The sequence below is a fragment of the Glandiceps talaboti genome, chromosome 4 (genome assembly GCF_964340395.1).
Source record: "Glandiceps talaboti chromosome 4, keGlaTala1.1, whole genome shotgun sequence".
In the NCBI taxonomy this organism is placed as follows: Eukaryota; Metazoa; Hemichordata; class Enteropneusta; family Spengelidae; genus Glandiceps; species Glandiceps talaboti.
Window position 1 is genome coordinate 12,913,918 of NC_135552.1, and position 16,077 is coordinate 12,929,994.

The window sequence follows — 16,077 nt, forward strand, 5'->3', positions numbered from 1 at the left end:
TGCAGATTTACAAGTCCGCTAAAGGATGAAGGTGACAACATTTCAATTCTAGTATCACTCATGTCTAGAGTTATCAAGTTTTCAAGAGAACTAAACACATGATCTGGAATGCCTTGTAAAAGATTCCGAGACATGTCCAGTTTTTCTAGTTGAAAGATATCACTGAAAGCATCTGCTTCGATATAAGAAATTGCATTGTTTGACATACCCAGTACTTTCAGTTGATGAAGTCCTTGTAGAGACTTCGATTGTAGAGTTTCTATTTCATTGAGTTCAAGTACAAGATGTAGCATTTGTGTTAGACTTGCTAAATTTCCTGGTGGCAAAGATGTGATCTTGTTATTATTCAAATAAAGAGTTGTTGCAGATGTTGGTAAATTCTCAGGGATTCTATCCAGTTCTCTCCCACTACAGTCAACATATGACTGGTCGTATACCTTACATATTGCATCTGAGATGACCACAGGAATATCAACAATCAGAAGTAAGATTCCCAGCTGGAGAACTGTAGAGTATGTCATCCACATCTTGTCAAGTTGGTTGTTTGAAATCTAATGGTAATGCAAGTTATATGAGAAGATATCTCTCACTTGTGTCGTACAAATGTAGTCTTTGCGTGGCTACTAGGAGAATACCCCAACCTACTGTTCAAAATGAAAAATCTAGACCACAAACTCTGCTTATAAAGTGATGGCATACAGTGTACTTCCTCACTGTCAGACTTTAAGTGACCATAAATATGGGAAAGTGTCGTTAAAGTGTACCTAAAGTGTCAGAATTGTACTAAGGATGTTTAAAACTTGAGGATAAAGTGTTATTTTGGATTGGTTTGACTTGCACCTTTTCTAAAATAGAGAAGTGAATTTTGCGTAGATGTCGTTCAGTGGAGCCTTGACATGTCGTTCAGTGGAGCCCTGGCAGTTGGCACTTCAAACAAATGAGTTGGAAATTAATCATAAAAGAGCACAAGTTAAAAAGAATGTACGTATTTCAGCAAATGTAGAAGTGAAGTGCCAAGTGACAATATTCAGGATTCCACAAAATGTCGCCTGCCAAAGATAAGAAAATTCACTTCTCATTTTTCAAAAAAATTTCACTTCTCAAATATAGAAAGTATGTGTGACACAATTCCAAACAACATGTGCCAGATACTAGACAGGTTACATATGATAGAATGTACACTTGGTGACCGAAAGTGTAGATTTGTTGATAAGTCATGTGAATCTGAGTCAGTTCTTGAGTGTATAGTAATCACACCTACAGTTTTGTTATTTCCATATAGTTGCCAATATTACTTTCAGATCCCCCCATTTTACAGTTAACTGAAATAGCAAACTGGTTTAACTGAAATACAGCCAAATTTGTGACAGTGTATACATGTACTTGCTATAACTCTTAATAATTCATATTCTTTCCATTCATCTGCCCTGATCCAGAGAACCAGATACACTGTCATAACTAACTGAGGTCTCCATAAACTGTAATTTGAGTAGGTATCATCAGGGGAGTCAAGACATCAGATGATCCAAGAAAGGGCACCAGCTGTCAGGAAAATCACTATATTAAAACCACACACCATACATAAACACTACACCCACACATGCACCTGTTCATAGGAAACGATTAACCCAAATCTACCAGTTTTATTTGAGTCCAAAATGACTTTAAAATGTAAAAAGAAAGTCATATTATGAGGACATTACATACTACATGTATACTGAAGTGGTTTAAGTACAGAATGTTTTATAATATATCCAGAAGTATGGCTGATTTCTACATAACAGGTAAATGGTGTACAAAGTACAAGTGTCTAGTACTAGGTTCATCCGGAAATAATGTCCAAGTGTCTAGTACCATGTTCTATTGAAAGTATTGTACAAGTATGTAATACTAAATGTATGTTCAATGTAACACATATAATGTACCTAGTGCCTAGTACTTTGAAATACAAGTGAAGTGCACATTTCTAGTACCGTTGTCCATGTTGTATAGAAATCATGTACAGATATCTATTATGGTGCTATTTTCAGTGGGTAACTCTAGTAATCATGACCTTGATCATGAAGCAATACTTGATATAAAAATTGTTTGGATTGGTACGCTAAAAGTATATGAAATGTCCAAGAATCTAAAAAATATTTTTCTCTCTAAGTTGAAAAAAGCTTAATGAATATGAAGTGGTCTGAAGTATTGGTAGATTGCTTTTGCAAATTGATTCATTTATATCTATGGCAACCATCTTAACAAAGATTACTTGGCTCTCAATTATACATAAATTAATGTATAATACATATACACACCAGCTCAGACCACAAAATGTCTGAGACACAAGTAAATACTGAACACGGTGAATAACTTGAAGCAAGGCAAAACCACAAAATCTGTATTAAAAAAAAAATTATGTCTAGAATGAAATACATCAAAAACCATCTAATACAATTCAGGGTTAATACTTGTAATCAATAACATAAAAATTTACAGCAATTGTTTTTGAAGACCTGACGTTAAATTGATGTAACATATTTTGCTGAAATGTGTTTGTTTTCCATTATTTATACATGTTATATATGATCATTACCTAATACTAGAATTTGTATGCAATCAGCTGACAACTGAATAGGTCCCATTCCTGATATAAACAGTAGAAGAGCACATTCAAAATGAATAAGCCTCAAATATTTGCAACTCTGTTAACTCTGTTCTCTGATCTCAATGCAACTTTCAGTTTCTCCCAGAAAAGTCTCTGACCAACTTCGTTTTCAGTCCATTTGATATATTTCTGGGTCAGTAACATCTTTCGTAAAACTCGTGGCATGTCATTATCTGGAATTTCACGCAACAAGACAAGGAGGAGAAGATTTCTCTTCTGTCGAAATAAATGATCTTGAGCCATTCTCATCTCAAAATAACACCACTCACTTTGTGCAAAGCCAGGTGACAGAATCAACATAGTTTTGTGACTAGTCTCTATACTTTCAAGAATGTTGTCAAAAATATCAATACCTGGCATAAAATCACGTTCATGTAAACAGAGTTTGAAATTTGGTGGGTCAATATTTTCCAAATGAGGAACTAACTGCTGCATGATCCAATCTCTGTCATTTTCATTGTAACAAACAAATGCATCATATCTGATATTCAATGGCTGCTCCTCATCATTGACTTGGAGTTGATAACCACCTCGCTTTAGTTTGATGAGGAAACAACCATAACGTATATACCAACGAAAACGAACACAAAGTCCAATACAAATTGCTGAAAAGGCAAAAATACAAGTAACAGGTACTGAAATCATAAATGCTAGATTACATTTCCATCCAAAGGTCAAAGTTAACACAGACTTTCCATTCATGTTGTATGGATCTACACATCTGAGATCAGAGAGTTGAACTTTAACTTTTCTGTCAGTTTTCATCCATTCTACAAAATCCTTCAGTTTGCATTCTGAGCAGTCTAAATGATTTTGTCGCATTGTCAAAAGTGTCAAATGTCGAAATGTTATCAGAGCGTCTTTCTTAATTTCACTGATTTTTGTGTTCACAAGACTGAGTGCCGTCAAATGTTTAAATTTTGGCAGCAGGTCCACCATGAATTTATTAGTCAGGTCTTGTACATCAGTCAGAGACAGTTCTTTTACATTTGGGTATAGATTTATGAACTCAAAAATATGAGATGGATTTTCAAAACATACATTCTTAAGTGTTAATGATATCAGAGAAGGAAATGTATTGTTTGGAATGAGTGAAAGACATGTGTTCTCAATACTTAGAGCTTTCAGACTTGACATATCAAGAAAATATTCAAAATTGTCACAAAAAGCCGCCTCTCGTAAACCAGTTATGAACAAACTTTTGAGTGATGGTGTTTTGAAGTGATACCAAGCATAGGCAACAGTCATCCTAAGTGTCTCGAGATTTTTAAGTTTCTCCAAATAACTTAGTGGATATGCAATGTTCACACCACTGTTTTTAACATTAAGTGACTCCAATGAAATCAGTTCAGAAAATAAAGTATAATTCAGGCTGTCTAGAATGTTATTAGACAAATCTAATGTTTTCAGTGTACTCAGGGAAGAGAATGCTCTTGAGTGAATGTAAGTTATCCTGTTATAGGACATACTCAATTCTATCAGAGAAGTCATGTGTATAAAAGCATCAGAAGGAATTTCACCTTTTAAGTTATTGTTATCCAGATGCAAGTATTGTAAAGTGGTGAGATCTTGTAGATTTTTCACCAATTCTTCCATTGTGTAGTATCTTCTAAAGGTATTTCTAAGTATGTTCAATGTTGTCAGAGATGTCAAATCTTTGAAAACTCCACTTGGAATGTGACCGAAGTCATTGTTTTGTAGTCTCAAAGTCTTTAAATTTTGTAAGCCATTGAATATTGTCGGTAGAAGTAGGAACTGATGATTTTGAACTATTTCTAATGTTTTCAAGTGTGGCAGCCATTGGAATACTCCAGCAGACAAGTTGATTCCTCCAACATACATATTTTGTATCAACAGTTCTTCTAACTTGGACATTCTCAAACCTTTGAAAGTAGTACTTGTAATCCTTAATGCTGAAGTTCTTCTGTTTCTGTTCCCTAATGTCAGAGATTTGATGTCAGAATGTTCGAGATCATACAGTAACTTCTCCAGACATTCACCGTTGATTGGATTATCAGTCAAGTCCAGCTTTGTAGCTCTGACTGCATTAAATGTACAATTACTTGGACAGTTCAAATCATTGTATGATAAACTCAGCTGCTGAAGTGAGACATCCCCAAATGTCATTGCATGCATAACTGAGTCATTTATGTTACTATGTGCAAGAGAAAGCATGTTTAGTTTTGTAAACTCTCCAAAATCAATATCCTCACATTTACTGTCAAATGTGAAGTTCACATATGAAAAATCAATTATTTCAATATATCTCAAAGGTTTGAGGGCTTTAACTGGGAAACAGACAAAGTAGTTTGAACTCAAATCTAATATTCTCAGTTTCTTCAGGTCTTTAAACATATCATCTGCTAATTCACTTATTGAATTTCCGATTAGATATAGTTCTTGCAGATTTACAAGTCCGCTAAAGGATGAAGGTGACAACATTTCAATTCTAGTATCACTCATGTCTAGAGTTATCAAGTTTTCAAGAGAACTAAACACATGATCTGGAATGCCTTGTAAAAGATTCCGAGACATGTCCAGTTTTTCTAGTTGAAAGATATCACTGAAAGCATCTGCTTCGATATAAGAAATTGCATTGTTTGACATACCCAGTACTTTCAGTTGATGAAGTCCTTGTAGAGACTTAGAATGTAGAGTTTCTATTTCATTGAGTTCAAGTACAAGATGTAGCATTTGTTTTAGACTTGCTAAACTTCCTGGTGGCAAAGATGGGATCTTGTTATTATTCAAATAAAGAGTTGTTGCAAATGTTGGTAAATTCTCAGGGATTCTGTCCAGTTCTCTCCCACTACAGTCAACATATGACTGGTCGTATACCTTACATATTGCATCTGAGATGACCACAGGAATATCAACAATCAGAAGTAAGGTTCCCAGCTGGAGAACTGTAGAGTATGTCATCCACATCTTGTCAAGTTGGTTGTTTGAAATCTAATGGTAATGCAAGGTATATAAGAAGATATCAGATAATCTCTCAGACCGTGTACTCACTTGTGTTATACAAACGTAGTCTTTGCCTGGCTACTAGGAGAATACCACAACCTACTGTTCAAAATGAAAAATCTAGACCACAAACTCTGCTTATAAAGTGATGGCATACAGTGTACTTCCTCACTGTCAGACTTTAAGTGACCATAAATATGGGAAAGTGACGTTAAAGTGTACCTAAAGTGTCAGAATTGTACTAAGGATGTTTAAAACTTGAGGATAAAGTGTTATTTTTTATTGGTTTGACTTGCACCTTTTCTAAAATAGAGAAGTGAATTTTGCGTAGATGTCGTTCAGTGGAGCCCTGACAGTTGGCACTTCAAACAAATGAGTTGGAAATTAATCATAAAAGAGCACAAGTTAAAAAGAATGTACGTATTTCAGCAAATGTAGAAGTGAAGTGCCAAGTGACAATATTCAGGATTCCACAAAATGTCGCCTGCCAAAGATAAGAAAATTCACTTCTCATTTTTCAAAAAAATTTCACTTCTCAAATATAGAAAGTATGTGTGACACAATTCCAAACAACATGTGCCAGATACTAGACAGGTTACATATGATAGAATGTACACTTGGTGACCGAAAGTGTAGATTTGTTGATAAGTCATGTGAATCTGAGTCAGTTCTTGAGTGTATTGTAATCACACCTACAGTTTTGTTATTTCCATATAGTTGCCAATATTACTTTCAGATCCCCCCATTTTACAGATAACTGAAATAGCAAACTGGTTTAACTGAAATACAGCCAACTTTCTGACTGTATATACTTGCTAGAACTCTTAATTAATATTCTTTCCATTCATCTGCCCTGATCCAGAGAACCAGATACACTGTCATAACTCACTGAGGTCTCCATAAACTGTAATTTGAGTTGGTATCACCAGGGGAGTTAAGACATCAGATGATCCAAGAAAGGGGCACCAACTGTCAGGAAATCACTATATTAAAACCACACACCATACATAAACACTACACCAACACATGCACCTGTTCATAGGAAACGATTCAACCCAAATCTACCACTGTTTTATTTGAGTCCAAAATGACTTTAAAATGTAAAAAGAAAGTCATATTACGAGGACATTACATACTACATGTATACTGAAGTGGTTTAAGTACAGAATGTTTTATAATATATCTAGAAGTACGGCTGATTTCTACATAACAGATAAATGGTGTACACAGTACAAGTGTCTAGTACTAGGTTCATCCGGAAATAATGTCCAAGTGTCTAGTACCATGTTCTATTAAAAGTATTGTACAAGTATGTAATACTAAATGTATGTAACACAAATAATGTACCTAGTGCCTAGTACTTTGAAATACAAGTGAAGTGCACATTTCTAGTACTGTTGTCCATGTAGTATAGAAATAATAATGTACTTATATCTATTATGGTGCTATTTTCAGTGGGTAACTCTAGTAATCATGACCTTGATCATGAAGCAATACTTGCTATAAAAATAGTTTGGATTGGTTCGCTAAAAGTATATGAAATGTACAAGAATCTAACAAATATTTTTTCTCCCAAAGTTGAAAAAAGCTTAATGAATATGAAGTGGTCTGCAGTATTGGTAGATTGCTTTTGCAAATTGATTCATTTATATCTATGGCAACCATCTTAACAAAGATTACTTGGCTCTCAATTATACATAAATTAATGTATAATACATATACACACCAGCTCAGACCACAAAATGTCTGAGACACAAGTAAATACTGAACACGGTGAATAACTTGAAGCAAGGCAAAACCACAAAATCTGTAAAAAAAAAAATTATGTCTAGAATGAAATACATCAAAAACCATCTCAAAATATTAATACAATACAGGGTTAATACTTGTAATCAATAATATTAAAATTTACAGCAATCGTTTTCGAAGACCTGACGTTAAATTTATGTAACGTTTTTTGCTGAATGTGTTTGTTTTCCACTATTTATACATGTTATATATGATTATTACCTAATACTAGAATTTGTAGACAACTGAATAGGTCCCATTCCTGATATAAACAGAAGAAGAGCAAATTCAAAATGAATAAGCCTCAAATATTTGCTACTCTGTTAACTCTGTTCTCTGATCTCAGTGCAACTTTCAGTTTCTCCCAAAAAAGTCTCTGACCAACTTCATTTTCAGTCCATTTGATATATTTCTGGGTCAGTAACATCTTTCGTAAAACTCTCGGCATGTCATTATCAGGAATTTCATGTAACAACACAAGGAGAAGAAGATTTCTCTTCTGTTGAAATAAATGATCTTGAGCCATTCTCATCTCAAAATAACACCACTCACTTTGTGCAAAGCCAGGTGACAGTATCAACATAGTTTTGTGACTAGTCTCAATACTTTCAAGAATGTTGTCAAAAATATCAATACCTGGCATAAAATTACGTTCATGTAAACAGAGTTTGAAATTGGGTGGGTCAATATTTTCCAAATGAGGAATTAATTGCTGCATGATCCATTCTCTGTCATTTTCATTGTAACAAACAAATGCATCATATCTGATATTCAATGGTTGCCCCTCATCATTGACTTGGAGTTGATAACCACCACGCTTTAGTTTGATGAGGAAACAACAATAGCGTATATACCAACGAAAATAAACACAAAGTCCAATACAAATTGCTGAGAAGGCTAAAATACAAGTAACAGGTACTGAAATCATAAATGCTAGATTACATTTCCATCCAAAGGTCAAAGTTGAAATAGACTTTCCGTTCATATTGTACGGCTCTACACATTTGATAATGGATGGTTTCACATAGACTTTTCTGTCCGTTTTCATCCATTCTACAAAATCCTTCATCTTGCATTTTGAGCAGTCTAAACGATTATTCTCAAATATAAAAGCCGTCAAATTATGTAGATTTCTCAGTGCATGTGTATTAATTTGACTGATTTGTGTGCCCACAGTTATCAGTATTTCAAAATGAATAAATTTTGGCAGCATTTCAACCATGAATTTATTTGTTAGGTCATGTACACCTGACAGAGACAGTTCTTTGAGATTTGGGAATAAATATATGAACTCAAAAATATCAGTTGGTTTTTCAAAATGTACATTCTGAAGTGTTAAAAATACCAGAGAAGGAAGCGTATTGTTTGGAATTACTGCAAGACATATGTTCTCAATACGTAGAGTTTCCAAACTTGACATATTCTGTAATAAAGTTACAAAATTGTCACAAGAAGCAGCTTCTCTTAAACTATTTAAGGAGAACTGTTTAAGTGATGTAATTTCTAAATGAAATTTCCAGGTATATGTGACAGTCATCCATAGTGTCTTAAGGTTTGTAAGTTTATCCAGATAACTTCGCGGATATGCAATGTTCTCACCACTGTTTTTAACATTTAGTGACTCCAATGAAATCATTTCAGAGAATAATCCGTAATCCAGGATATCAAGAGTGTTATGAGACAAATCTAATATTTTTAGTTTAGTCAAGGAAGAGAAAGCATCAGAATGAATGGAAGTTATCTTGTTATAGGACATATCCAACTCTATCAGAGAAGTCATGTTTATAAAAGCATCAGAAGGAATGTAACCTTTAAAGTTATTGTTATCTAGATACAGGTATTGTAAAGTGGTAAGATTCTGTACATTTGCAAACAATTCTTCAATTCTGTATGGTTCATTGAAGGTATTCCACTGTATTTGCAATGTTGTCACAGATGTCAAATCATTGAAAACTCCACTTGGAATGTCATAAAAGTAATTGTCTTGTAATTTCAAATTTTTCAAGTTTTGTAAGCCATTGAATATTTGTATAGGAAATTGAAATTGAGAATTTCCTACTAATGCCAAAGTTTTCAAATATGGCATCCATTGGAAAACTCCAGCAGACAAGTTGGTGTCTTCAACATCATGCATGTTTTGTATCAACAGTTCTTGTAACTTTGATGTTTTTAGACCTTTAAACGTAGTAGTTGTGATCCCTAATGCTGTTATTTCATGTCCCACACTCAGAATTTTGATGTCAGAATGTTCAAGATCATACAGTAACTTCTCCAGACACTCACCGTTGATTGGATTATCCGTCAAGTCCAGCTCTGAAGCTCTAACTGCATTAAATGTACCATTAATTGGACATTTCAAATTATTGTCTGATAAACTCAGCTGCTTCAGTTGGACATCCCCAAATGTTATACTCTGTATATTGGAATCATTGATGTTACTGTTATTAAGAGATACTACCTCTAGTTTTGGAAAGTCTCCCAAATCAATGTCCCCACAATCACTGTTAAATTCCATGCCTGGAAAATGAATGATTTCAATATTTGTCAAAGGTTTCAGAAATTGCCTTGAAAGACAGACAAAGCTGTTCCAACCACCAAAATCCAAAATTCGTAGTTTCTTCAGGTCTTTAAATGTGTCATCAGCTAGTTGAGTTATTGAATTTCCATCCAGATATAACTCTTGCAAATTTACAAGTCCTTGAAATGGAGAAGTGTATAACATTTCAGTTCTAGTAAAACTTGGAACAAGTGTGACTTGGTTTCTCATAGATGTTAACAAGTTATCTGTAATGTTTGACAGTTTGTTTCCAGAGAGGTCTAATATTTCTAGTTGAGAGACATCCTTGAAAGCAAATGCTTCAATGTAGAAAATAAGGTTTGATGATAAATCCATTATTTTCAGGTGATGAAGTCCTTGTAGAGAGTTTGAGTTTAGAGTTTCTATTTGATTTAGTGAGAGCGCAAGATACTGCAGCTGTTGTAAACTTGCTAAACTGCCTGGTGGTAAGGACTTGATGTTGTTATCAGATAAGTCAAGATTTGTAGCAAATGTTGGTAAATTCCCAGGAATTCTGTCCAATTCTCTCTGACTGCAGTCCACGTAAGACTGGTTGTACACCTTGCATGGTACATCTGAGATGACCACACGAATATCAGCAATCAGGAGTAAGATTCCCGTCTGGAGAACTGTATAGTATGTCATAAACATCTTGTCAAAATGTTTTTTTTTTCAATGTAAGAAGAAATATCTCAGATCAGGTACTCACGTATGTCACAAAGTGTGTATTAAGCAACTTGGAGAATATCACAGCAGCCTGATCAGAGTGAAAATTTTATCTCTATATGTATGGTGATGGCACGTCTACTTATTGGCTGTCATGTGAATGATGTATTATTGAGATACATGTTGATCTTTTAATCAAATATTAACTTTTTGTCATTTGTGGTAGGGGTGTGTGTATGGTACTGTATGTAAACCTAAAAAGATTATGAATGAAAAAATGAACTTGAAATGGTGAATTTTAGACAATGTGTGTGTGTGTGTGTGTGTGTGTGTGTGTGTGTGTGTTTACTTGTAGAATGAGGCACACCAAAAGTGCAAGCATACATGTATAAATATTAAAAAGTTGTTAAAACTTGTCTAACAATATGCACTGAAATATCATGATGAATATTAGGCCTTGTAGTTCTATACTCAGACACTTTTTAGGATGTCAAAGTAAATGATGTCATTGTTGAAACCATCCTGTCCAGGTAGTTGGTATCAGTTCTACATTGCTTCCTTTGCAAGTCGTAGGACTCTGCATCAGTTTTGAGTGTAATGCAAACAGGTTGTCAAAGTTGGTTATTGGTATCAGTTCGACATTGCTTCCTTTGCTAGTCATAGGACTCTGTGTCAGTTTTGAGCGTAATGCAAACAGGTTGTCAAAGTTGGTTTCTGATCCCCTGTATTTCATTGATATGCAACAGTTTATTGAAATTATATCCAAATATGGGCTTCTTATATTATGTCAAGAATAACAAATATAGAATATTTATTGGCATATGACAAACAGAATGAAGTGAAGTCAGCTTAGCATGTGTGTATGTGTGTAAGAACCTGTCTGTTTTAAGCTATGCGCATGAGTGCTTGTGTGTGTGTCTCTGTGTGTCTGTGTCTCTGTGTGTAAGAACTTGTCTGTTTTAAGATATGCGCAAGAGTGTGCTTGTGTGTGTGTCTGTGTGTGTCTGTGTGTAAAAACCTGTCTGTTTTAAGCTATGCGCAAGAGTGTGCTTGTGTGTGTGTCTGTGTGTAAGAACCTGTCTGTTTTAAGCTATGCGCAAGAGTGTGCTTGTGTGTGTGTGTGTGTAAGAACCTGTGTGTTTTAAGATATGCGCAAGAGTGTACTTGTGTCTGTGTCTGTGTGTAAGAACCTCTGTTTTAAGGTGCAAGAGAATGTGCATGTGTGTGTGTTCATACATTTTGTATTACTAGTATGTGTGTGAAAACCTGTCTGTTTTAAGCTATGCATACTGTGGGTGCATGTACACATCTCTGTTTGTGTAAACTACTACAACTCAGACTTTAGGATTTATCAGTTCAAAAGTGGTAGCTTTGAACTGATATGTTCTAACAGACAGTCATGGAACAGAAAGTTAATAAATAAACACACATGATACAGTAATGAGTTACTCAAGTCAAACTGTGACTCACTGAAAGAAGTAATATCTGTGTCTAGAACTGAGTACGACTGTGTTCTTGTAGTTCACTTCCCTATTCAGTGATGAAATAGGGTGTGACCTAAATAGCAACATTGTATGATTATGTCCATTTGACTTAAACCTGCACTGGCTGCAACTGGGACATTTTTTGACATCTCAATTTTGTATACACTTAGCCTACCTGTAGACTTGAAGTACTATCGCTACTACACTATTCCGCTATCCCAACTGTAACCTACCTGTAGACTTGAAGTACTATCACTACTACACTATTCCGCTATCCCAACTGTAACCTACCTGTAGACTTGAAGTACTATCACTACTACACTATTCCGCTATCCCAACTGTAACCTACCTGTAGACTTGAAGGACTGTCACTACTACAGTATTCTGTTATCCTAACTATATAGCCTACCTCTGTAAACTTGCAAGACTATCGTTATCAGAACCACACAATTTATTTTTTATGCCTAACTGACATTTTTTATTTTTTTTTAAATTTTCGTCCTCCTTCAAAGTCTTTTCTGACTCCTATTTTGAGCTGGTATTAAGCTATGACTACACATAATGTGTGCAAAACATTAGGCTAAGCGTAAATCTGAATAGAATTTGATGTATGTGGGTAGACGGGTCACATTTATAAATGTTGATTGTGTGATTTAAATGTCTAATTATGTATTCGACCAATCACAGTCTATGGTGAAATGCCATTCAAAACCTCCTGGAAGTAGGAGTCAGAGTAGACTTGGAAGGACAGCAAAAATTCCAAAAATTAAAATGTCACTTAGGATAGCAGAATAGTGTAGTACTAGTAGCGATAATCCTTCAAGTCTACAGGTAGGCTACAGTTAGGATAGCAGAATAGTGTAGTACTAGTAGCGATAATCCTTCAAGTCTACAGGTAGGCTACAGTTAGGATAGCAGAATAGTGTAGTACTAGTAGCGATAATCCTTCAAGTCTACAGGTAGGCTACAGTTAGGATAGCAGAATAGTGTAGTACTAGTAGCGATAATCCTTCAAGTCTACAGGTAGGCTACAGTTAGGATAGCAGAATAGTGTAGTACTAGTAGCGATAATCCTTCAAGTCTACAGGTAGGCTACAGTTAGGATAGCAGAATAGTGTAGTACTAGTAGCGATAATCCTTCAAGTCTACAGGTAGGCTACAGTTAGGATAGCAGAATAGTGTAGTACTAGTAGCGATAATCCTTCAAGTCTACAGGTAGGCTACAGTTAGGATAGCAGAATAGTGTAGTACTAGTAGCGATAATCCTTCAAGTCTACAGGTAGGCTACAGTTAGGATAGCAGAATAGTGTAGTACTAGTAGCGATAATCCTTCAAGTCTACAGGTAGGCTACAGTTAGGATAGCAGAATAGTGTAGTACTAGTAGCGATAATCCTTCAAGTCTACAGGTAGGCTACAGTTAGGATAGCAGAATAGTGTAGTACTAGTAGCGATAATCCTTCAAGTCTACAGGTAGGCTACAGTTAGGATAGCAGAATAGTGTAGTACTAGTAGCGATAATCCTTCAAGTCTACAGGTAGGCTACAGTTAGGATAGCAGAATAGTGTAGTACTAGTAGCGATAATCCTTCAAGTCTACAGGTAGGCTACAGTTAGGATAGCAGAATAGTGTAGTACTAGTAGCGATAATCCTTCAAGTCTACAGGTAGGCTACAGTTAGGATAGCAGAATAGTGTAGTACTAGTAGCGATAATCCTTCAAGTCTACAGGTAGGCTACAGTTAGGATAGCAGAATAGTGTAGTACTAGTAGCGATAATCCTTCAAGTCTACAGGTAGGCTACAGTTAGGATAGCAGAATAGTGTAGTACTAGTAGCGATAATCCTTCAAGTCTACAGGTAGGCTACAGTTAGGATAGCAGAATAGTGTAGTACTAGTAGCGATAATCCTTCAAGTCTACAGGTAGGCTACAGTTAGGATAGCAGAATAGTGTAGTACTAGTAGCGATAATCCTTCAAGTCTACAGGTAGGCTACAGTTAGGATAGCAGAATAGTGTAGTACTAGTAGCGATAATCCTTCAAGTCTACAGGTAGGCTACAGTTAGGATAGCAGAATAGTGTAGTACTAGTAGCGATAATCCTTCAAGTCTACAGGTAGGCTACAGTTAGGATAGCAGAATAGTGTAGTACTAGTAGCGATAATCCTTCAAGTCTACAGGTAGGCTACAGTTAGGATAGCAGAATAGTGTAGTACTAGTAGCGATAATCCTTCAAGTCTACAGGTAGGCTACAGTTAGGATAGCAGAATAGTGTAGTACTAGTAGCGATAATCCTTCAAGTCTACAGGTAGGCTACAGTTAGGATAGCAGAATAGTGTAGTACTAGTAGCGATAGTCCTTCAAGTCTACAGGTAGGCTACAGTTAGGATAGCAGAATAGTGTAGTACTAGTAGCGATAATCCTTCAAGTCTACAGGTAGGCTACAGTTAGGATAGCAGAATAGTGTAGTACTAGTAGCGATAGTCCTTCAAGTCTACAGGTAGGCTACAGTTAGGATAGCAGAATAGTGTAGTACTAGTAGTGATAGTCCTTCAAGTCTACAGGTAGGCTACAGTTAGGATAGCAGAATAGTGTACATATAGTAGTGATAATCCTTCAAGTCTACAGGTAGGCTACAGTTAGGATAGCAGAATAGTGTAGTACTAGTAGTGATAGTCCTTCAAGTCTACAGGTAGGCTACAGTTAGGATAGCAGAATAGTGTAGTACTAGTAGTGATAATCCTTCAAGTCTACAGGTAGGCTACAGTTAGGATAGCAGAATAGTGTAGTAGTATTAGTCCTTCAAGTCTACAGGTAGGCTACAGTTAGGATAGCAGAATAGTGTACATATAGTAGCACAGACAAGTAAGAAGATGATACTTGTCTGTGGTAGTAGTGACAGTCCTTCAAGTCTACAGATAGGCTACAGTTAGGATAGCAGAATGTAAGAAAACGTAAAGAATTTGTGTATCTTTGTACAAATCTCAAAATTAGTGTCTCCATCGACCAAAAAACATCAAATTTGCTTGTAGAAAACGTTATCATTCACACTACATGCTGTGAAAGCATGTGCAAAGATAGATGCTACTGATAGTGCACAACCTAGCTTATGTTTCTATATTGAGTAATTGAATGACCACTACTATATGATGTATACATATTGAGGCAAATCAAATCTATCATGGTGTCAAATGCAACACCAGGCTTCACTCAACATTTCAACCTCACTACACAACCTACGGATAATCAAGTACTATTTACAATGTTTTTTTTATAAGTACTTTCAGAGCAATAATGCAATATACATACACTGATGAATTTTCATTTGAAGTAATTCAGCAATTTTTAGAAAATCTATCCTTTTTTACTTGATGAAAAGAAATTGTCTCAAATGCAGCCAGTGCAGTTTTAGAAATAATTATATGATCAAGGTACATATTCTTTATTTCCTGATCATTTACAAATGATTTTAACCTCTGTTTTACAGATTTTGAATTGTTTGAATAGCTACACGGATATGTTTGATTATTTACATTTCTCGGATCAATATTCTGGTGTTAAAATCAACACAGAGTAAGTATTGAATGTTTCCATATCTGGTGTGTATTCTATGTATGTGCTAATGGATTGGTTCAGAACTAGAAAAGTAAAATTCATTAGTTTATAAAAAAAATAAAGGGGAGTGCTCATCCTTCAGTTTTAGAATATAAATGATGTCAAATATCACAATAGTCTTGTAACAAGAGCTTGGATCTGCACTCGGAAGATCACCAAACAAAAATTGAGGATGACTGTACCACTGATGGCACACCTTTAGTTTTTAAAGTTAGCAGAATTGCCCAAGGGTCTAACAGCTACATTAAATATACCGGACTGGTAGATGTGTGTTAGTTGTGCACAATTCTCTCGCCGAGATTTCTGTTGATATAAATTTATGCATTTACTATCACTGATGTACACATTGTGATTTGAA

At 35.3% G+C, this 16,077-nt stretch overlaps 1 protein-coding gene across 1 annotated transcript in view; it reads left to right on the forward strand.

The window, feature by feature from the left end:
* Positions 1-16,077, forward strand: part of LOC144433599 (PAT complex subunit CCDC47-like) — a 40,282-nt gene that overhangs the window by 17,965 nt on the left and 6,240 nt on the right. Inside the window, exon 9 of the mRNA XM_078121929.1 lies at positions 15,592-15,677. Coding sequence (XP_077978055.1) covers positions 15,592-15,677 — 86 coding nt within the window. The remainder of the gene's footprint in view (positions 1-15,591; positions 15,678-16,077) is intronic.